Below are 24,387 nucleotides of genomic sequence, written 5' to 3'. Positions count from 1 at the left end.
AATGGAAATAATAAGATGACCTACCTCGGAGTAGTAAATTATTTAATATACATAAAAGTCATCTGGGGGAGGTGCTGGCTTTAAGTGCTCAAGAAACATTATCTAATGTCAGAATTCATTGAGACCATCACATCTTCTTTATCAGTTCATCTGTCAATGGACATTCAGTTTGTTTCCATGTCTTGGCTATTGTATAGTTCAAGTTTTGATCATTCCAAACTCTTCCCTTTGCCCCCTGCCCTGAAGAAGGAACCACAAGGTACATATTGCCTCCCTAGTTCTTAGGTACTTAGCACTTCTTCATATTAAATTCTTTCGGTTAATATAACTGGTTTGGGGAGGTCAGTACCGAAGCCACCTGGAGTGTCTGTCCATCCAGGATAGGTGTGGCCAATGAGCACAAGTGATGGGTTCAGGGTCCTTGGACAAAGCCCTCTCTTCACTGCAAGATGAAGGGGCCCTGGGGTTGCCCACAGCCTTAAGAAGAGGCTGTCTTGGGTCAGGAGCAAATCTATGCAGGGGTGGAGGCTCCAATGAGGGAAGCAGCTTGAAACTGCCAGAGAGAATGAAAAAAGCCCACAGAATATAAATCGGTGCAGCCACTGTGGAAAACATATGAAAGTTTCTCAAAAAACTAAAAACAGAACCCCCATATGATTTGGTAATTCCACTTCTGAGTATATATCTTTAAAAAAAAAAAAGGAGAATACTAATTTGAAAAGATACATGCACCCCAATGTTCATAGAAGTACTATTTACAATAGTCAAGACATGGGGGCAACCTAAATGTCTATCAACAGATGAATGGATAAAGAAGATGTGATACATATACACAATGGAATACTACTCAGGCATGAAAAAGAATGAAATTCTGCCATTTGCGACAACATAGATGGACTTAGAGAGCATTATGCTAAGTGAAATAAGTCAGACAGAAAGAGACAAATAATGTATGTTATAATTTATATGTGGAATCTAAAAAAGAAAACTAGATACAGAGAACAGACTAGTGGTTACCAGAAGGGAAGGGCAAAACAGAGGTAGGGGATTAGGAGGCACAAACTACTATGTATAACATAAGCTCTAAGTGTGTATTATATAAGACAGAGAATATAGTCAGTATTTTATAGTAGCTACACGTGGAGTATAGGCTTCCCTGGTGGTTCAGATGGTAAAGAATCTGCCTGCAATGCAGGTTTGATCCCTGGGTAGGGAAGATACCTTGGCGAAGGGAATGGCAACCCACTCTAGTATTCTTGCCTGGAGAATTCCATGGACAGAGAGAGGAGCCTGGTGGGCTATAGTCCATGGGGTCACAAAGAGTTGGACACGACTGAGTGACTTCCATACCACCATACATGAAGTATAGCCTTTAAAAATTGTGAATTACTGTTGTACCCCTGTAACTTATATTGTACAGGAACTGTACTCCAATTTTTAAAATGGAGAAAAGGAAAGAAAAAGAGCCATAATAAGGTCAAGACATCCATTAAAAAAAAAACTAATCCATGGGGTGGCCTTGAGTCTCTTGCTGCTGGAATTTATTTTTAGGTTTTTAAAGGATATAATTTGAACTGGGAAACAACAGAGACTCAACATATGAATTTATATCTGTGTTTATATGTATAGCTCCCTTCCTGTTTGCTTCAGGGGCTAAACAGGTCCCTGTGCCACGTGAGGGTCTGGGGGGCGGTGGGGAACAAGGGTCTTGGGGGAGACGACAAGAGTCCCACATGCCCCTCCCTGCCCGGATCTATACACCCTGAGCTTGACCACAGCTGGTTCTATCCTCACATATCGGCTTGAGTTGGGAAATGAGAATAGGAGGCAGCCAGACAATGAAAGTTCAAACCAGGCTGTCAGCGAGCAGTGGGGCTGGAGCAACTCGGCCTCCAAGGATGCAGATAAAGCTGAAGGCAAGCCAATGGAAGAGAGAGAAGGAACGCATGCGGGAGAAGCTCTGACGTCTGCAGGAAACTCCATGCTCATGTTCTGAATTTGCTTTCATATGAAAACAGTTAGCTCCCCCAGCCCAGATTAAGTCTTGGCATCTGAAGCCAAACTGGAGGTCTGACTTGGCTCTCCTTTCATGCTTTCTGCACTTTAGAGGTTTGCCAGGGCTCTGGGCTCTGATAAGCTGCATCAGCAGAAATCCAAGGAGATGGGAAGCAAGGCCCAGCCTTTGTCCTTTTGTGGGTCATCCTCCTTCCGAACTCCAGCTCCTCCAAGTGAATGACGCACTGAACATCATCCAAGGATGGGCGTAACTGGGAGTCTAGTGCTGGAAGGAACTGGAGGAACCGGAGGATGAAGCATGGGGCCTGGGAGGTCCATTTGTCCACCTAATTGGACACGTGATTCTTGAGTGGGTGGTCCAGCCATGTGTGACTGAGAGACAGGGAGGAAGAGGGGGAAGAGGCAAGAAGGAAAATAATCATCCACACCTCTTCTTTCAGACATAAGAAAAACGACTTCCCCAAAGGGTAAACGACTTGTCCCAGCTCCTGCTGCTAGTTGGTGGTGTCTCTTGGACAGCAAGGAGATCAAGCCAGTCAGTCCTAAAGGAAATCAATCCTGAATATTCATTGGAAGGACTGATGCTGAAGCGCCAATAATTTGGTCACCTGATGCGAAGAGCCGACCCATTGGAAAAGACCCTGGTGCTGGGAAAGATCGAGGGCAGGAGGAGAAGGGAACAACAGAGGATGGGATGGTTGGATGACACCACCAACTCAATGGACACGACTTTGAGCAAACACCAGGAGATAGTAAAGGACAGGGAAGTTCGGCATGCTGCAGTCCATGGGGTTGCAAAGAGTCAAACATGACTGAGCGACTCAACAACAACAGAACTTGAGTCTCTGGACTTCTAGAATGGTGTTCTTCCCATGACCTCTGATAGTGTTACTGATAGAATCATATCACCCATAATGGTGCCACTTCGTCCTCATGGAAAGAGAATAAAGGATGTTTTGAAGGTGGGGTGACCATGCAGTTATTAATAACTTCAAAGACAAACAGCTTGGACAGACTTACCAATCACCATTGGTTTGCCCCTGAACCCCAAAGTGTCTTCGTATGAATGGATTGCATTTGCTCTGCCCATCAGCCCTGGCAAGCATGATTCCCTCCCAGGCTCCAGCCCTGATGCATCCCTTGGGAGCACCAGGTCAAGCTCAGCTTGTGTTTCAACTCCACCTGGTGTGTGCTCCGAATGAAGGGTTCTGATTTCCAGCTCAGGACATCAGCCGAAAACCAACAGGCAGATATCCAACTGATAAATGACTGCATCTGATTCTTCTTAGTGACAGGTGGAAAGAAACTGAGTGTCACAAGCTAGGTGATCAAATGGTCAACCAATGAGTGTTAATTAAAGGGCTACCATGTACCCACCATTAGGCTTGGACAAGACCTATCCTCACAGAGCTTTTGTCTGACTGAGACTGTAAGAGATCAACAGATGTAGAAAAAGAGAGCAGTCTAGCTTTATGATCCCACTGTCTTTTTCTCTGGACTGATGAGGGTCAGAAAAGGATGTGCTAGAAAACAAACTTATGGTTATCAAAGGGGATAGTGGGGGCAGGGGAGATAAATTAGGAGTTTGGAATTAACATATACATACTACTATATATATTAATAACATATCTAAACAACAAGGCCCTACTGTATAGCACAGGGAACTATAATATCTTATACTAACCTATAATGGAAAAGAATCTGAAAAACAACATATATACATGTATATGTTATAGTTGCTGTTATTTAGTTGCTTAGTCGTGTCTGACTCTTTGTGACCCCATGGACTGTAGCCCACCAGGCTCCTCTGTTCATGGGATTTCCCAGGCAAGAATACTGGAGTGGGTGGCCATTTCCTTCTCCAGAGGATCTTCCCAACCTGGGGATCGAACCCAGGTCTCCTGCATTGCCACCAGGGAAGCCCAGTTCAGAGAAATTCAGGGGACAAAACTGCTGTCTTCAAATGAGATGAAGAAAGCAGCCCTGTTCTGTGTTGCTCCAGAGAACCAAGCAAGCAGGGAGGCAGGTTTGGGCTCCATGTAAGCAAAGATGGCTCTTAATAACTAGAGCTGTCCAAAATGATAGGGCTGGCTTGGTAGGCAGAGGGCTCTGTGTCATCAGAAACACGCAGTCACAGCTGCACTGAAGCCTGTCACAGACACACAGGAAGGGGTCCACTTTGGGATGGGAGATTGGGATGACTCAGAATTCCCCTCTTCTTTCCCATTTCTCGGATCCTAAGGCTGGATAGGAAAGATTACGCTCTGTGTCAGCCATGATTGGGAAGTGCAATGGTAGCAAAAATAATTATCATTTATTGCAACCTCCAGCTCTTTAACTAGTAGAAGAGGAAGATGCTGTCTGCCTGCCCCAAGGAGTGGCTATAAGAAATCAGAAGGTGGGTCTGCCCACAAAGAAAACACGTATATGAGATTACACTTAATAGAGATCATGAGGTAGTGGGTAGCCAGTGAAAACCTGTGATGAAAAGGTAAGGAAGAGGTCTTTGGAGTGACAAGACTATACGTAACTACATATAATAGGCTTGCTCTTGTTTCATCGCTAAGTCATATCCCACTCTTTTGTGACTCCAAGGACTGTAGCCCACCAGGGTCTCCTGTCCATGGGATTTCCCAGGCAAGAGTACTGGAGTAGGTTGCCATTTCCTTCTCCAGGGGATCTTCCGGCCCCCGGATCGAACCCACGTCTCCTGCATTGGCAGCAGATTCTCTACCACTGAGCCACCAGAGAAGCCCTTAAAACATGGCAGGCATTTTCAGGGCACATTTAATCTCCCAACAGCCCTGGTTAAGCAACACATGCCTGTGTAACTGGAGCTCAGAGGGGCTACACAGCCAGCATGCAGCAGAGGTTGACTTTGGGTCCCTGTTCACGAGATTTTCAAACTCTGATTCTCCATCAGCAGGCGGCCCTGTCCTTGTCTCATCCTCGCAAGAGACCTGGGCCTTCGATGAAGTGGATCTGGGGGGCACCGGCAGGTAGAGTGCTCTTACCTTGACCACATGGAGCTTGGGCAACAGGTTGCAGTCAGCCAGGGTCAACTCATCCCCATCCAGGAACTTGCGCCGGGAGCCCTTTTCATCATCCCCGCGAGTGTCAGCATCGATCTCCTCTGGCAGAGGGGTGTTCAGGTAGTCATCCAGCTTCTTCAGAGCCTTGGTCAGGCCTCTCTCAAGGGCTGGCATGGAACAGCAAGGGAAGTGTCTTTAGTCAACCTCCTTGCCACTGGATGCAGCCACGGGGACTTCAGGGTAAAGGAGCTTACCCTGAACCACACACTAAAAAGCCTCTTGATGAAAGTGAAAGAGGAGAGTGAAAAGGCTGGCTTAAAACTCAACAGTCAGAAAACTAAGATCATGGCATCCGGTCCCATCTCTTCATGGCAAATAGATGGGGAAACAATGGAAATAGTGAGAGACTTTATTTTTTGGGGGGCTTCAAAATCACTGCAGATGGTAACTGCAGCCATGAAATTAAAAGACGCTTGCTCCCTGGAAGAAAAGTTATGGCCAACCTGGACAGCATATTAAAAAGCAGAGACATTACTTTGCCAACAAAGGTCTGTCTAGTCAAGGATATGGTTTTTCCAGTAGTCATGTATGGATGTGAGAGTTGGACTATCTTTAAAGCTGAGCACTGAAGAATTGATGCTTTTGAACTGCAGTGTTGGAGAAGACTCTTGAGAGTCCCTTGGACAGCAAGGAGATCCAACCAGAGGAAATCAGTCCTGAATATTCATTGGAAAGACTTATGCTGAAGCTGAAACTCCAACACTTTGGCCACCTGATGTGAAGAACTGACTCATTTGCAAAAACCCTGATGCTGGGAGTGATTGAAGGCGGGAGGAGAACGGGACGACAGAGGATGAGATGGTTGGATGGCATCACTGACTCAACGGACAGTTTGAGCAAGCTCCGAGAGTTGGTGATGGACAGGGAAGCCTGGCATGCTGCAGTCCATGGGGTTAAAAAGAGTCAGACACGACTAAGCGACTGAACTGAACTGAACACACACCAAAGAGAATCTGACAGCCAGTACACCATGCCATAGGGGAGTATTACACAGCCTGAAAAAGTGAACCTTAACCAAACAGTAAACACTTGCTAATCCATTTTTAAAAAAGATAACGTAAATACAGAAATACAACCATCAGGATATCTATCAAAGCCATTATAGTTCTCATCTCCAGCAGATACCATAATAATTATCAACTTTCATTTTCTTATTTTGCTTAACCAAATTTTGCCAATATTCTGCAATTAATCCACATACTCATTCTGTAGGAAGAAAAGGCTATTAAATAAGGAAATAACAGCTATATAGACTTTCTAGAACAGAGATAGGCACCAGATTTGGGGGAAGCCTTAGCCTTGGCTAACCCAACCTGAGAAGGAGAGGGGTCAAGGCTTCCAGGAAGACAGGACATAGGACAGTCAGTACCCATGTCCAGGGTTGCCCCAGAGAACCAGTGGATATCAAGGAGGCATCCTTGAGTTTAATTTAGAGGGGCTGTTCTAAAGCATTAGTCACTGAGTTGTGGCTGACTCGTTGCAACGCCATGGACTGTAGCTCTCCAGGCTTCTCTGTCCATGGAACTCTCCAAGCAAGAATACTGGAATGGGTAGCCATTCCCTTCTCCAAGGGATTTTCCTGACCCAGGGATGTAACCCAGGTCTCCTGCATTGCAGGCGGATTCTTTACTGTCTGAGCTACCAGGGAAGCCCACAGCAGTCTAAAACGGAAGGGCGAATAAAACAGGCAGTGGGCTCCCCCAGAAATGTGCAACCCTGGATGCATGGAAACTTGTCCCTCAAGGAGGGAACATCCAAGGAAAGATAATACGGCAGAAGGCTTTTCCAGCCTTGCCCCAGGGATTATCTGGCCAATAATTCATTCATATATAGCAACAGAACAGAGACTTCCCTGGAAGAAAATTTCTGAACTGAATAAAAAGGAAAACACAACATATCAACTTAAAAATTATATAAATATATTAAAGAACAGAGCAAAATACTCAAAGGAGCAGCTATAGGATGTCACCATCACTCAGAGTCATTCTCTAGCCTAGAAACTGTCTACCTAGGCTCCGAGAACAAAGCCAGAGGAGACGGCTAGCCAAGTCACTGCATCTGCGTTATCAGTCCCAGCACTCCACACCACCCCCGCCCTCACACACCCCCAGGGCTGTTCTTTCCAGACTCTGGTTTAGAGCATGACACTGAGATGATGGGAATCAGGCTGGATGTTAATTTCAGCAGATGAAAGGGAGGAGTTGCCCCCAGAAGAAGAGCCCAGAGGGTTGTGCTCTTGTTCAGATTTTTCCCAAATGTGCCTTCTGTCAGCCCCTCCTCACATAATCCATGTTTGTCAGAACCTTTGTCTGAGACAATGAAATGACACCAGCCCAAGATACGGGCATTGAACACTTACTGGAATGTTTGAAAACAGGCTGGAGGTTGGACGTGGTTTCTCAACACTTCCTTCTGCCTGGCGTGGCATTTGAACTTGGACTTCATCATCTGCTTTGTGTTTCCAGTTTGGGAGAAGAGACTGAGTGGGGCTGGGGAAAATGCTTGTATTCCCCTTAGTAATTGTCTAGACTGGGATGGGACTGCAGGCCTACTGAAGCGCACCAGCAGAGGGTGGATGCTCAACAGTACTTCTTAGCACCCCACCCCACCCCAACCCAAACAGCTGTAGTTTATATTGGGTCTGTTTGCTTCCACAAACCCTGCTGCCCCTTTCAGTTACGGAGATGATAACAAAATCTTGCTTCTAATGGAGAAAGGAACAATCAAATTGAATTCCTGTTGAACTGTGATGAGCTGATACCATCTGAGGGAAAGAGGCATGGATGGGGTAGGAGACGTTGCAGGTTCTAACTCCAAAAGCCCCCCGGACCCCTGAGCTGGTACCTGCCCGAGTGCCCAGGCTTGGAAACATCGTGAAATTTGGTAAGAGAGTCTTAGAACAGCAACTGAAGCTCATTAGGAGGATGATTCTGGAGAAATTTAAACTCTTTCTCCAGCAATTTCTCAAGGTGGACGGGTAAAGTTTGAGAATAGCCAGGGTCATTGCCTTCAGTTCAGTTCAGTCACTCAGTCATGTCTGACTCTGCAACCCCATGGCTTGCAGCACACCAGGCTTCCCGTCCCTCACCAACTCCTTGAGCCAACATCCATCAAGTCGGTAATACCATCCAACCGTCTCATCCTCTGTCGTCCCTTCTCCTCCTTATGTCACAGCTATGACCTCATTGCCTTACGTCACAGCCGTGACCCACCGTGTAACACACCACGTCCGGATGCTCTGAGGACGTGCTGTGTGTGTCAGTGCATCACTCCCGTTTGTGCGTTTTAATCAGGAATGTGAAGGTCAGAATTGGAGACAATCATGGTAGAAAGAAGAGGAGATGAAGCTGCAGAGAGGGCCCACGTGACAGAACTATTCTTGCATTTAAATTCTGATCCCACCCAGGGTAAGTTGTAGGGCTTTCCAGGTGGCACAGTGGTAGGAGACACAGGAGACGTGGTTCAACCCCTGGGTTGGGAAGATCCCCAGGGGAAGGAAATGACAACCCACTCCAGTATTCTTGCCTGGAGAATTCCACGGACAGAGGAGCCTGGCAGGCTTCACCTCATGGGGTCTCAGAGTCAGACGAACGACTGAGCACACACACCCAAGGGTGAATTTACTGTGATGCTGCTGAGGCTAACACTCCAAGGCCTTGAACATGACTTTTCAAATCCCCTATTTATTGTATTGACTTTCTACTCCACAAACTCTGGAAATGCCCCTGATCCTGGCACTTTTGAAGTGTGAGCCTGGGCAAGTTCCTCAACCCCTCTGAGTATCACTTTTCTCATCTCAACTATGGGACTAAAGATCTCTTATAAGGCCAGTGCGAGGATTAACTCGGCCAATGCAGGGAAAGTGCGCCATCCGATACCTGGCTCCTATTAGGATATCAGTTACTGACAGTTACTGCCATTGTGTTAGCAAACCGGGCAATCATCCTGCTCTCTGTCCCTCAGGCCACACCCTTGGTCAGTATCAAGTGAAGTGGTGAAGTGAAAGTCACTCTGTTGTGTCCAACTCTTTGTGACCCCATGGACTATACAGTCCATGGACTTCTCCAGGCCAGAATACTGGAGTGGGCAGCCTATCCCTTCTCCAGAGGATCTTCCTGACCCAGGAATTGGAGGCAGGTTCTTTACCAACTGAGCTATTGGTCAGTATATCCCTCAACAATCCAAGGTACATAAGAGCTCGAGACATCCTAAGCTCCAATTCTGAACCCCAGTACCGAAAGGAAGAAATTGACAGCTTGGAGCCTGGCTTCTCTTACTGACCGAATGTCCAGCCACGGTCCTGTCCCTTAGCCTCCCTTGGGATCCTTCTCGGTGACAAGCCGTGTTTAGAAGCAGGGCCGGGGGGAGCTAGACTCACATGCTTGCATGCCAACACGGTGCTGTGTTACCGAATGACAAAGGCCAGCACTGATATGCTCTCTGCCAGTTCTTTGCTCTTCTACCTGCCAACTCATTCATTCCCCTGACTCTGGCTCAATCTGGCCTCTATAGAGTTTAATGATCTTTTTTGGCTGACGGCACCCAGGTTGTGAAACTGTTGCTGTTGAACTTTCTGCTCTGGTGAGAGTGAAGGGGATGTGAAAGAAAGCAGAGCAACAAGATGATGTTAATTCCTTCCGTGTTGGCATCTGAAACTCTCCCTCCAAGAGACTTCCTCTGAGAGGAGGAAAGGGGGAGCAGAAGGGAGGAGGGGGGATCCCTTTGACAGCAGCAAGCCAGCCTGAAGCTAGGAGACCCCAAGACCCCCCGACCACTAACGTCCCAGGCACTTGATGGATCTCCAGTCCTTGAACGGCTTTCTTCCCCTCTCCACCCCGCCCTTCCTGTAAAGATTTATTCTGTACCACACACAAACGCACTGCATAAAATATGTGATGAGGAAACAAGGGGAATAGTTCATAAATATTCTCAGCCATATGCAAACAATCTCAAATTTATTTTTCTCTTTCTTAAGGAGGGGAAAAAAAAATCCACCCATTCCATGATCACTTCCAGATTCATTGAGGTTGATATTACATAAGACCCAATATTGTTTTCTCGTTGTAGAGAAATAATGACTTGGAAACTGCAATTTGAGCTAAGAAAATAATATACTCTTACCCGGGCATGGAGGCTGAATGGAGACCAGGGAGCCAAGACTCAGCCTCCAACGAGCTCTTGCAAGCGCGGCTCAGCCCTGCTTTGAGGCATGCTTTGCTGACATGCTTTATGCAGCAGGGGTACTGAGGAGCAAAAAGGGCCGTGCAGACCCCTGGGGACTCAAAATTCACCTGGAGCCACGCAGACGTCGCAGGTGAAAGGACTGTGGGCCCGGATTGCTCTGTTCTCAGTCTCTCATATGCGGATTTTCTCTGGCATGTGAGCTTGCAGATAGAGGAGAGCCAGGGGTCCACCTCTGACTGTCGTCTGCAGCCTGAATGGGGGTCTGTTCACCTCTGCCGTGGAGAAGACGGTGGTCACTGGGAGCTGGTCCCATGCCCCGGTACCTGCGCCCTACTGCGCGCCTTTCACTGCTCAAAGCCTACTCCCCAGCACCAGTAAGAAAAACACTGCTGTTCTGAAGTGGAACAGGGGTGTTAACACCACCGACCATTTAAGTACACAGCAAAGCTACTGAGGTGAGAGCTATTATTCATTTCCATTGAACAGATAAAGAAATTGAATCTCAGTCTCATCCAAGGCACACAGGCCTGTGCCAGCAGGTTGTTCAAACGACTCCTGGGATGTACCATGAAGAACATACCTGGTTTTGTTTTTAGCCACTCTGGTCTTCCTTACAAGCTCCCAACCCTTGGGTCATGGGAAAACCACAGCACTAATTTAGTCCATTCTGGATTAGAACCTAGTTGATGTAATAATCAAAATAGTCCCTCTAGAGCATAAAATAGCCCCTCTTTTGCATAAAAATACTCAGTTTATCAGACAGCCTCCCTCTCCCTGGCTCTTCCCCCTGAGTTAATGAGGAGGGTGGGGGAGGAGGCTCCTGGGACCTCCCAGCACAGGGGAGACAGAAGTCCTGGGGTCTGCTGTGTGGAAGGCTGGGGCTACCTACCACCAGGCCTGGGGCTCTTCTCAGTGATGCTGCCCCTTCACGTCCTTCCAGACTTACCATGGGGATATCGACCTTCCGGTGGTGGTAACAGGTGGGATGCTAGCCTCTGTCCAGAACTTTCCTTGAGAAGAATACCTGAGCATAGCACCCTGAGAGGCTCTCCAGACACATCTCTAGCTCCCTGTCCTCCTTCATCCCCCAAACCCCTGTCTCATTTCCATTTCCTCTGTCAGAGATTCCATCAACCACAGAGCAGCAAGCCCCCCTGAGAGTTGATTCCTCCAGGCCTAATTCTTCATGTGCTAACTTTGAGAAATAAAGGCCATTCAGAATGTTTTAAGACAATAGCTTGGCTTACAAGGCTACTGTCTTTTGCAAATGCTATTTTGAGTAACAGAAGCTAAATACTGAATTTTTTTTCTCTTTCTTAGAATTCCTACTATAGAACCCTAATCTCTCTTGAAGCTGATGACTAGGACATATTAGAATCATGTACCCAGGAAGACAAAAAGAAAAATGTTTTCAAAATAGTAGTCTTATTATATGACTTAGGAGCAAAACCAGGATTTAAAACAGGGGCTGTTGGATTCCAAAACTTAAACTTCTTCTATTCTGCAAGGCCATCTCTGGGTGCCAAGGATGGGCCCACGGCTGCTTGGGGGTCCATTCAGACTTGCATCTTCCCACTATGCTGCCGACCATTCTCATATCCCCTTATCCCTGACAAGAGCGTGGCTGTGGGCACCATTCCTCATGTCCTAGCTTCAGCATACACACTGACTGTGCGTACACTCAGTCATGTCCAACTCTTATGTGACCCCATGGACTGTAGGCCACCAGGCTCCTCTGTCCATGGAATTTTCCAAGCAAGAATACTGGAGTGGTTTGCCATTTACTACTCCAGGGGATCTTCCCAACCCAGGGATCAAACCTACGTCTCTTGTGTCTCCTGCACGGGCAGGCAGATTCTTTACCACTGGCGCCACCTGGGAAGCCCAGCTAACTGATACCATATTTGCACTCTGCTATTAATGGCTTGATGTTAGCTATAATCCTTGGTGCTCTCAGCTACCATGATTGAATCTAGAAGGAGCTATCTCTGAAGATGGAGCCTACCAGGACTCTTCACTTCATTCCTCATTAACAATAGCTACTCTGCCTGTGCTCAGGGCCAGTACTGCCCCATTGCCTGAGTAAGAGCAAAACGTCTGGGTGAAAAGAGAAGTCCCTTTGGGTTTTGCCTATGAAGGAAGACATATCTAGATATTGAGAAATACTTGGAGGATTGAGAAAAGTGAAAGTGAACGTGTGAGTCACTCAGTCACGTCTGACTCTGCAACCCCATCGACTGTAGCCCGCCAGTCCATGGAATTCTCCAGGCCAGAATACTGGAGTGGGTAGCCATTCCCTTCTCCAGGGTATCTTCCCAACCCAGGGGTTGAACCCGTATCTCCCACATTGCAGGCAGATTCTTTACCATCTGAGCCTGAATGAAGGTTTTACTTTTCATCTTGTCATTTGAGAGCATGTTGATATAAAGGATGCAAAGAGAAATATGCAGCTGTGGTTTGAGGCACACCACAGCAGAGATGCTTCTGGCTATCACATATTCTTGGAGAGAAAATACAAAGATGGCGACACCTTGTTGATAGTTTTAAGCATGAATGAAAACGTGGTGGGAACAAGAAAAAAATCAAATAGACTGTTCTATCGCTTCTCCCTTGCCTTTTGGAGGAAGCAGGTTTTCTTTAGAAATCGACAGAGGTCAGATTGCTCCTGTGAGATGCCCAAGGGCCAAAGATCAAGGAGAGAGGAGGAGGCTGGAACAGCAGAATGGTCCAGGAGAGTTGTGAGGGGCGGGGGGGGGAAGAGGAGGTACAGGCCAGATGGGCAGAAACGTGGATGCTATCATAAAGAATGCAATTTTGAGGAGAGACAAAGATATTCTAAGGGGGTGTTTAGGGATTTCAGCTTTGTGATGGACAGTGTAATTCCCTCCCACTAAAAATATCCTATGTAAGGATCCATATTCATTTTCCAGGTTTGGGGATTAGAATCGCGTAGCTTGTTTCTGTTGCAAAAGTTCTTAAAGAGAGTAAGACTACCCAGTTATATTGGGGTTACATGAGTATGGATGACCCCATAGAGGTAAAATTATAAAACAGGCAGAAACTGGGGGCCATACCCTCTGATCCACAGTGACCTTTCTAGAACACAGAGCAGGTAAGAGGTGGCTGATCCCCACGTTCTCTTGTTTCTTAAAGCTGTATCTCTGGGACTTCCCTGGTGGTCCTGTGGCTAAGACTCTGCATTCCCAACGCAGGGGTCCTGGTTCCATCCTTGGTCAAGAAATAGATCCCACATGCCACAACAAAGACTGAAGATCCCGTGTGCCACAACTAAGACCCGGCACAGTCATACATACATACATATTCATCTATAGGTATATATATATATAAGGCTTTCCAAGTGGTATTAGTGGTAAAGAACTCGCCTGCCAATGCAGGAGACTGAAGAGACACGAGTTTGATCCCTGGGTCGGGAAGATCCCCTAGAGGAGGGCAAGGCAGCCCACTCCAGCATTCTTTCCTGGAGAATCCCACGGACAGAGGAGCCTGGTGGGCTGCAGTCCATAGTGTCACAGAGTCAGACACGACTGAAGTGGCTGGGCACTGGCATGTATATATTAGGTGTATCTACGGAGGGTCCCTAGGCCACACTGAGCTGGAAATGGCATCGGGGCTGGCTTTCCTTCATGCTTGCTGGGCCCCTCTCTGCTGTGCCTGGGCTGACTGTTGGCAGGTCACTGGTGTCATCAGGGAAGGGACAGACAGAGTCTGGGTCAGAGGGTGTCAGGCAGCCCCCGCCAGGCTCCCCAAGAAGGCTTGCCATAACAGGCAGAAGCAGGATGCCCAGCAATTCTAGTGTTCAGGAGACCTGAGCAGGTTTGACTCCTGCCACTGGTTCTGCAGAATCCAGTGCATGGTGGGACTTAGAGATCATCACTATTATTATTACATTATTACGGCTATAGAACGTAAGTTTATGAAAACATGGAGCAAGGAGAGGCTGAGTGAAAGATTAAGAGCAACAGATCAACTCGAGGCAGAAGTGGGGTGTCTGAAGTGATGCTCATCTAATCACCCCAGAACTTCCCAGGTCCAAGGAGAATGAGGGGAGCCCAGAGGGTGAAGCCCACTCCCGCATGCCCCTACATGCTCAGGACTCCAAGTCGCCTGGGATCATCTCCTTGGATTTAGCCTTGTTCTCTCCGGGTGCCAAATTTTCTCGGTCTGATAGTTTGGAGAATCCACGTTTACTTTGGCATCAGACCAGGGAAGAGTGGACTTGGCCTCATGGGGAGGAAGATGCTGTTAAATTGGCTCTGTCTGTGACAGGCTCATAGGTGGGAAACAGTTCCTGGACCCTCATCTTTAGGTGCTGGTGAAAACAGGAAAGGTAAAAAGATAGTGGTTTATGAGAAAGTACCAGCAACTTCAACAGACCCCTGCCGTTCCCTCGTGTGGCATCAGCTGAGTTTGGGAAGAGTCTGCGGCTCAGGCTGCCATGAATATTATTTCCCAGTTCTAGGAAGGATTGGGGCCTTGAATGGGAGAGAGTTGAAATGACAGACTCCTATGGTTCTTCCAATAAAAGGGCAGTAAATAACTCTCTACCCGCAAGGCAGGATTCAGCTCTAATCACGATGGTGGATTGGTATCTAGGACATCATTGCAGGCTTCCTAGCTCCCTTTGGTGGAGAGAATCACCTAGTGAATGGGGCATTTTCTGATAGATTTCTAAAGAATGCCAAAGGATTGTCCTTGAGAAGAGACATCCCCTCCGTATAGCTTCCTCCTCAAGACCTGTAGGGTATCATTGTGATTTATACAGCTCCACAAATCAACTTTATGTTTGCCCTTTGTTCCGAAATATTATTCCCAATAACAATAAACAAAGACAACAAATATTTTTCTTCAAGAAATACAAGTCTTTGCCAATTACTATTCATTGTTCAGTTGCTAAGTCGTATCTGACTCTTAGAGACCTCACGGACTGCAGCATGCCAGGCTTCCCTGTCCTTCAGTATCTCCTGGAATTAGCTCAAACAAATTATTTATTAGGCTGTGTTTAAAACACAGGCGTGGTAGAGCATTTAGGACAATCCAACATGCCTTTCATAAGCTATGATTTAAAAGTACGAAGGGAGGTATGGATCACAGAGACAATTCCAGATTCAAATCATCTGCTGCATCTCCTAAAAGCCACAGTAAATTTGAAGAGAAGGATTATCACTTAGCTCTTCACATATAGGTTTCCTTGTGTGAACACAGTCTGTACCATGTAAACAGCCCAGATGTTTATTTATGAACAGGAGGAGAGAGACAGAGAAACACTGAATGGAGAGAGAGCCAGCCGAAGAGGAAAACTGCGGGAATTCACCAAGGAGGGGGGAAAACTAGCTGGAGCCGCCCGCAGAGAATGTGGTCCCCATTAGGGAGCCTGGCCCAGACGTTTGCGATGGAGATGTGGCGCCCCCTTCTGGCCGCTCCTTCAGCAAAAAAAACTCCCGCAGAAAACTCCTGTTTTCTATTAGGCTTTCCAGAAACTCATAAATGGTTGTAAACCCCATTGTGCTAATAGGAAGAGCAACATAAATGCTGACTGAAGCTATTAATGCTGGTTGTAGTTTATGCGGTGGACTGAATCAGGCTGAAAACGGCAAGTATTTTTACAGTGACTTTCTAACAGGTTATTTTTAAGTATCAGGCCATAGATTCGGTGGGGTGCTGATGTTCAGACATTTGGAATGAACTTCTCAAGGGGGAGTCTAACTTTCTCGGTCATCTGTTCCAGAGTTTAGACCTAGAGACTTTGTTTTTCAACTTTCAAACCCCTCCAAACAGGCTGAAATTATTTAACCGCCCTGTCTTCTTCATCCTCAAATAGCAACATCTTTTACGTAGGAGCCATTAGCAATTTAAAAAACGGCCAGAGTGCTATCATAGCTCTCTATTTAAATATTTGTTGGTTCTAGTCATTTTGTGACTATCCTATAATAGGTTATATAGTTGGTCCAGTCTTTTGATTTGTCAAATAGGTTTCTATGGAGCGCCCTCTATGGGCAAGGTTTGGAACTCCTAGTCCCCCAAGGATTGCTGAATTAGGACTTCAGCAGTGAAGCTGGGATTGTTGGGCATTTACAGCGACATATAATATGCGGTAGTTGTTCAATCAGTATTTGTTGTTTTATGAGTTGATTTGATCCCAGTTTCCTAAATGACCTACCCAACCCTTATTCAACAACTCAGTCTGAAAAAAGTAGAAACCCTTGTTCAACAGCCCAGTTGAACGTTTTCCATAACGGACTATATTAAAGATCCCGTGCACAGACCACAGGACCAGTTGCCTAGGTTGGTATCCCGGATTGGCCACGTACTAGCTTAACCTCTTGTGTCTCAGTTTCCTCATCTGCAAAACAGATCACAGCACGGTACACCTTACATGGTGGCCGTGAATAACACCTGCAGAAGTCTCGGGCTGGTGCTCAGCATGTAGTCAGTGGTTGTTACGTACCGTGTGTGATGATGCTGATATATAAGGACCAAAGCCACAAAACACCTAATAAATTCTTAGAGTTGCAAGGAAAAGGACTGCCAGATAAATATTGTGCTTGACTGGTCCTTTGCCCTGAGGAAGTCCCACCGGATGAATCAGGTAGAGTTCCTTTCTGCGTGTTCAGCTGATCCTTTCACTCTGACTCTGCTGCCATGACCACAGTTGCACCAGAGTAAGCCTTCTCCTTAGCAGTCATGCAATGGGGCAAACTTAAGAGCTTAAGTTGAGGCGGGGGTTGCGGATGACCGACACTTTTGCAGAAGTTCCCAGATTCTGCACAATGACACCCTCCCCTCCCTTACTCAGAGCAGATCTCTGGGTGCCCACTGCTGTCCCCCAATATGGATTACATTAGGGGGAGAAACTCTCCCCTGGGCATTATAACTTTTACTAAACAGCTTTTACTACACGAGTCTTACATCTTCTAAAGTTTGAACCAAGAGTGTCTCAGATTAAGTGTGCAATTTTATACTTCTGTTTCCTAAAATTTAAGTGGGGTAATGATTCAGATTTAGTCAAGCCCAAGGGAGAATTTGAAATAGTATGCCTTTTTTGGCACAGCTAGATCAGATATTTTCACTGCCTTTTTTTTTTTTAAATCATCTTACGTTGAAAGTAGATTATATGCAAGAGTTCACTTTTACCATCTTTGTTACCAAGAGAACCCAGATTTGTTCAGAGTAGCAACAAGCTGGGTCACAATTATTTTTTTCCAGACCCCCAGACTAGGGGAAGCCAAATGATCAAGTTCTTCCCAATGATATACAAGTGGAAATTGACGGATATGCTTCTGAGAAAGAAAAGACAAGACACAGCTGGCACTGCCTGGAACTCAGATGTAACGTCTGGAAGTGGAGCAACTATCTTGTAACATGAGGATGTGAGTCACACACTCAAGATGGAGAATCAGATGCTCCAAGGAGCTGGATCCATGACTTCTTAAAGAACTACAACTGCCTGGAACTCTCTCCTCTCTGGGTTTTTTGTGATGTGAGAAAGGCAAACACCTATTAAAAAGTAGACATTTATAAAAATTGCTTAGATTAGAGCAGACCATGGCATATAGGAAAATGCTACATAGGTTTTTTCACTATGTAAAAATGGCATAAATATTTGATTAGCTTCTGTGATCAGGTTTCTATTATATGCAGCCAAATACAACCTTTGCCAGCACACATATTGCCAATATTTCATTATTACATTATTATTTTAGCACCTGGGCAGTGCCTGGTACTGAACATGTGTTCATTGTAAGAACGAACTATTCATTGGGGTTTGAGGAAAGATGAGAGGCCCTAAAATGTAACTCTATACATCTCCCTATGCTTATGCAACGGGCCTCCTGTCCTCAGAGAACCTATGATGGTTGCTTTCTCTGCGTGATGAGAGCGCTTGGTTTCTGGAGGATGGATGCAGGGATTCCATTTGTTTGGCCTGGCGTGCCCTCCTGCAACATCATCAGAGCCAAACGAGAAGCAGAGGCCACCACCAACCTGCACCCCTCTGCCAAGTGACACAGGCAGAACGGAGACCAGGGCCAGACCTGGGCAGAGTGCCGAGAAAGCTTGCTTTGCCATCCCCACCACGGAAACAAAACATGGATAACTGTGGATGCAAACACCAATGGGCATGTGACCATCAGAGTCAGACCTGGGTGCGGGGGCCTGAGAAACCATGAAGTGGGATGCTCTCCCATGGAACTTTCAGGAGTGGAAGGGGTTCTGGACAGGGGCACAGGTAAACTCATGACTTACTATGATCCAGATCACTAAATGCTTCTTCGACTACGGGTTCCTAGAAAAATAAGGTGTCCCCTGGTTTCTGGCTGGAAGAACACTAGAATTCAGTCTGGTGTGTTTACTCTTCTGATTCTTCATGATGTTTCACCTTTAACACCAAATATAATGTTCCTTGAATGTAGTTACAAAACTGAGAGTGACAAGAAAAATATCATTTAAGCCAACACTACCACCGCCATCATCACACTGACAGTCTTCGTGAGGGGAACTGTTCAGATTTTTACACTCTTATTGATTAGTTTTAAATGCAGTTCTTTTTTTCCCCCTACCATTTGACTGGATTTAATACAACAGAGGTTATATAAGCCTTACATGTTCTCAGCTGAGCGAGAGTTCTAGCCATAGAGCATCATCACATTTAAATGGAAACTGGGAAGTGTCGGGGTGATCAGGAGAATGGGACAGGCTTTAAAGGTGAGTGTTGGATGGGCTGGGGCAGGAAGCAGCCTAGAGGAGATGCTCCTGACACGGGAAGGCAGGGTCAGCCCTTTCATCCTCTCTCAGTAAACAAGCAGGCAGGGTCGGAGCATCTCAGGGTGCTTAAGGTACAGTTTATTGATTCATTCAGCGAGTGTTTATTGAGCACCTGCTCTGGGCTACAGGCTGAGCTGCGCTCTGGAAATAATGATGGTGAATGAGATACAGGCAGCCCATCTCCATGGAGACTGCTACCTAGACCCTACTTCTCAAAGCTCCCTCCTGGACCAGCAGCATCAGGACCACCTGGGAGTTCTCAGGCCCCACCCTAGACCTGCTGCATCAATATCTGCATTGTCACAAGACCCCTGGGGGATTCAGATGTCCATTCAGCTCGGAAGATGGTCCAGGTAATGAGGCAAACAAAATGAAGTGCTATTTGTCTCTTAAGTCTTAAACATATGCATCTATTTAGCTGATGAGGCGTCTCAGGCTAAATTCACCAATAGGCTGGAGTTGGGCTGGGAAACCTTTTGGAAAGACAGTTCAAGAGCAGAGTTTTCGAGAAAGCTAAAGGTTTTAAAGTCAAATTTCTATGTGGAAACATTGTTTTGTTTTAATAAATTATCCTATCTAACTACTGATAAATATCACACTGAATTTCACCTCTGGCTTCAATTCTTATGTTTTAGTATCACTTGTTTATAACAAAAGAATTTAAAGCTGAGAAATGCCTGGTCCTGCCTCTGTCCCTGGCTCCATCATGTCTTCTGAACAGTTTATCCACCCTTCAGCTTTCTTTGCGTGAAATGGATAGAATGATGCCCAGAATCCTGCCTGGATAAGACTGAGGCAGATTTGACAAGCAGGGTTCATAGTTGGGGTGTTTGAAGTTTTGGTTAGAAGGTCTGGCCCACCACCTGGATTTTACATCTTGTCATTTTCAGCCCCAGCTCTACCACAAATGGGGAACCCATTCTACAGGCTCATCTCCCCAGGGCCATTCCACAGGTTCACCTCCCCAGGGCAATTTCCCACCAAGAGTCAACAGAGAAGATGGGGACTTTTCTCTCAAAGCCATGTTCCAACCACAGAGAGGGGACTATGAGTGAAGTCACCATATAAACCTATACAACGCCCCCGACCGGTACGCTGGGAGACCCCCATCATGTCTTGTGGCTAATACAACTTTACATGCAAGCACATTCTTTTTCAGGTTAATTGATCTGTGACCCTGTGTATTTAAGGTGCTATGTACAGTAAGTCCCCTACATACAAAAGAGTTCCATCCGGAGTCAGCCAGTCAGTTCAGTCACTCAGTCATGTCTGACTCTTTGTGACCCCATGGACTGCAGCACGCCAGGCTTCCCTGTCCATGACCAACTCCTACAAGTTGTCCATGACCAACTTGCTCAAACTCATGTCCATCAAGTCAGTGATGCAATCCAACCATCTCATCCTCTGTCATCCCTTCCTCCTCCTGTCTTCAGTCTTTCCCAGCATCAGGGTCATTTCCATTGAGTCGGTTCTTTACATCAGGTGGCCAAAGTATTGGAGCTTCAGCTTCAGCATCAGTCCTTCCAATGAATATTCAGAGCTGATTTCCTCTAGGACTGACTGGTTTGACCACCTTGCAATCCAAGGGACTCTCAAGACTCTTCTCCAAACGCACAGCTCAAAAGCACCAATTCTTCAGTGCTCAGCTTTCTTTACGGTCCAACTCTTACATCCAAACATGACTACTGGGAAAACCATAGCTTTGACTAGATGGACCTTTGTCAGCAAAGTAATGTCTCTGCTGTTTAATATGCTCTCTAGGTTGGTCATAGCTTTTCTTCCAAGGAGCAAACATCTTTTAATTTCATGGCTGCAGTCACCATCTGCAGTGATTTTGGAGCCCAAGAAAATAAAGTCTCTCACTTTCCATCGTTTCCCCATCTATTTGCCATGAAGTGATGGGACCAGATGCCATGATCTTAGTTTTTTGAATGTTGAGTTTTAAGCCAGCTTTTTCACTCCACTCTCCTCTTTCACTTTCATCAAGAGGCTCTTCAGTTCCTCTTCGATTTCTGGCATAAGGGTGGTGTCATCTGCATATCTGAGGTTATTGATATTTCTCCTGGCAATCTTGATTCCAGCTTGTGCTTCATCCAGCCCGGCATCTCACATAATGTATTTTGCATATAAGTTACATAAACAGGGTGACAATATACAGCCTTGACATACTCCTTTCCCAATTTGGAACCAGTCCGTTGTTCCATGTCTGGTTCTAACTGTTGCTTCTTGACCTGCATACAGATTTCTCAGGAAGCAGGTAAGGTGGTCTGGTATTCCCATCTCTTCGGAGAGTGCTTCGTAAGTCCAATTTGCCTAGGTACTCAGCTAACACAACTGGCTGTATACCGCTGCTTTTATGCTTGCTTCCTGACATCCTGGGCTTGAAATAAAGATACTGTAGTCTATACAGTACTGTACAGCAAAGTACACAGAAGCACAGCCACTGTAGGGGATGCATGCATGTGACCATGTACCCCCAACACATGAACTAACTTCTGTGACTGGACATGCAAACACAGATTCACATCTTGGAAAGTTTGTTAAGTTAAAGGTTCCTACGTAGGGGACTTCCTGTAATGGCTTGTACTGGTGCATAGAGATATAAGAACACACATAAGCTGGGTGTGCGCATGCGCGTGCGTGTGCATGTGTATGTGTATACATGGAAGAGGAGAGACAGAGGGACAGCTTGAGTTCCCACGTGCAGACTGCACAGGCGGTATCCAGCGCACAGGATAAAGTAACGATAGCCAAAGGTGAAAGAGCACTGAACTCATGTTCAAATTAGTCATTTAATGTTCCTTTATTCCCCAGGCCTTGATCCGAGGCCAGGCCAGGCCAGGCGAGCTCATTCTGGTCAGACGGCGGGAAATTCCAGCACATGGAATGGTGTTGGTGGTCTCGGCTCTGCTGCCGGGAGCCCACACAGCTAACACGCTCCCTCCACTAATGAATGCGCCCACCCACGCAGGACCCTCCCCTCCCGCCCCCTTCCCCCTCCTCCCTCCCCGGGCCTGCCCGCTTCAACAGCCCGACGCCCCAACCGCCTTCCCCATTTGTTTGGGGTGCAGCACCTCTGAAATTAGACGTGGCCACATCGGCCTTGATCATGAGCCAAGTCCGAGACCGTCTCTGGAGGGGATGCTCTGGGCAAGAGTCCGCAGGAGCTCCTCGCCCTCTCCCCGCCCTCCAGTTCTTAGCTTCTAGGACCCGCCCCACCTGCCCCCCAAGGGTAAGAAGACAGCTGAGCACCTCTGCAGAGCCTCCACACCTCGGAGGTGAGTCCCACAGAGCCTAGGTTGTTTTTCCTTGTAAGAATGTTAATCAAAGCAAAACGTTAACCCAACAAACAAACAAAAGACCCCCAGTTGGCCCTGTGCATTCAAGGGTGGCCAGGGAAGGCAGCCTGAAGGGTTCCTTTATGACCAGAGGCGGTTTTTGAAATGAGACAGCAGAGACTGCTTTGTGAGGAAGTGGGGAGACAGCCCCTTCCTTATCCTCAGCCCTGCGGTGGTCCGGGGACCACCCCAGAGCTGCCCTGTGATAACAACCTGGGCTCAGGCCTTCTTCCCGGTAACCGTCTGTCCTGAGTTGGACCCAGCTATCTTCCTCCAAAAGAACAGCTCAGGGTCCCCTATAGAATAGATCTGGGAGCCCTCGGCCACCTCAAGACCTCTGTCTTGCAGCAGGCTGATTACGACGCACTTTCCTACTCCCAATACTGCTGACATATTGCCTTCGCTTTCACCTCCGAGCGGGAGGCTGAATGCGGGAGGTCGTGCCCATCCCCTCGGGAAGGCCTGGCCTCCAGCCTGGGCCTCCGTGACCTGGGGCCGAGGGCAGGAGGAAGAGGCGCAGGAAGGAAGGGCCCGCGCGGGAAATGGCTGGTTGGGAATAATAAATGCACACACTGGCTTCTGAACGCGGCTCACCACATCCTGGGGAATCTGGAAAAACGCTCCACCCCGCCTCCTGCCACCCCCTCCACCCCCCACCCCCGACAGAAGTTGGCTTTCACGAGGCTGCGGGAGACAGCACGGGGGCTTTGATAGTAACGGGCTTGTTAGTTCTGGGCTAACAGCCCTCCCAGGCCGCTCCGACTCCTTGCAAACACTTTCCTATTTTAGGTCAAGGAAGTTCATAAAAGCAAAGACTAGAGGTGATGGGAGGGGGAGAGCAAGGGAGAAAGAAGCAGTGGATGGCGAAGAGCTTATCAGCAGGCAGCCAGCGACCTCTGGAGGATCTGTGGGGTCTGGGGCACTTGCCCAACTCTGGGTGCGAGGCACAGATAAACCAAGGTGGCTTCGAGCCCCCGAAGGAGACCGAGCCTCTTCTGGAACCCCTAGCTAAAGCCGAGGCTTAACTGAGTCCCAGAACACAGAGAAGATGCTTCCAAGTCCACCGGTCTCCCTATATTGAAGCATGATTATCCGTCTCTAGGGCAGATTCCTCCACCTGCCAGAAGAGGGCAGCACACACTTCTGCATTACCCGGAAAGCTGGGCTGCCCAGTCCAGAGAGAAGGTATCCCTGAATCTGGGGTGAACTCTTGAAATGAATAGCAGAAGCAGTAACAGCCATGGCATATTGGTGCCTACTGTCTGAAGGGCCTTCCCAGGTGGCACTGGTGGTAAAGAACACACCTGCCAATGCAGGAGACTTAACAAAGGAGGGTTTGATCCCTGCGTAGGGAAGATTCCCTGGAGGAGGGCATGACAACCCACTCCAGTGAACAAAGGAGCTGATGGACAGAGGAGCCAGGTGCGCTATGGTCCATAGGGTCGCAAAGAGTTAGACACAACTGAAGCGACTTAGCAGTATTGTCTGAAGTGCTTCAACACGTTCATTCATTTAATCAACACGACAGTGCAAGATAAGACAGTTATAATCTCCATATTAGAGACAAGGCAGCTGAGAGGTATAGAAATTAAGAGAACTTGCTATTGTAGCCTGAGGCTACCTAAAACAGAGCTTGGACTGTTATAAAGTTATAGTTATAATTTTAGTCCAAACTTTTTGGACTAAAAAATTATAGTCCATGGACCAAATCAAGATCCAGCCCATTGCCTATTTCTGCACTGCCCCCAAGCTAGGAATGAGTTTTATGTTTTTGGATGATTGGGGAAAAAAAGTCAAAATAGAATAATACTTTGTGACCTTGAAAATGACGTGAAATTCAAATTTCAGTGTCCATAAATGAAGTGTATTAGAACACAGCCATGCCCATGTGTTTCCATATTGTCTGTGGCTGCTATAGTGTTCCAGCAGGGGACCTGAGCAGTAGTGACATCCTGCTGCTGCTGCTGCTGCTGCTA

At 47.0% G+C, this 24,387-nt stretch overlaps 1 protein-coding gene across 2 annotated transcripts in view; it reads right to left on the bottom strand.

The window, feature by feature from the left end:
- The window catches only part of CLIC5 (chloride intracellular channel 5), a 168,977-nt gene that overhangs the window by 5,432 nt on the left and 139,158 nt on the right, over positions 1–24,387 (bottom strand). For both annotated transcript variants that reach the window (XM_006076153.4, XM_006076155.4), the window contains exon 5: positions 5,031–5,215. In XM_006076153.4, the coding sequence (XP_006076215.3) occupies positions 5,031–5,215 (185 nt within the window). The remainder of the gene's footprint in view (positions 1–5,030; positions 5,216–24,387) is intronic.

This window comes from Bubalus bubalis, chromosome 2 (genome assembly GCF_019923935.1).
Source record: "Bubalus bubalis isolate 160015118507 breed Murrah chromosome 2, NDDB_SH_1, whole genome shotgun sequence".
Classification (NCBI taxonomy): Eukaryota; Metazoa; Chordata; class Mammalia; order Artiodactyla; family Bovidae; genus Bubalus; species Bubalus bubalis.
Note: the sequence above shows the minus strand (reverse complement) of the source record. Positions and strands in the feature narration are given on the sequence as shown.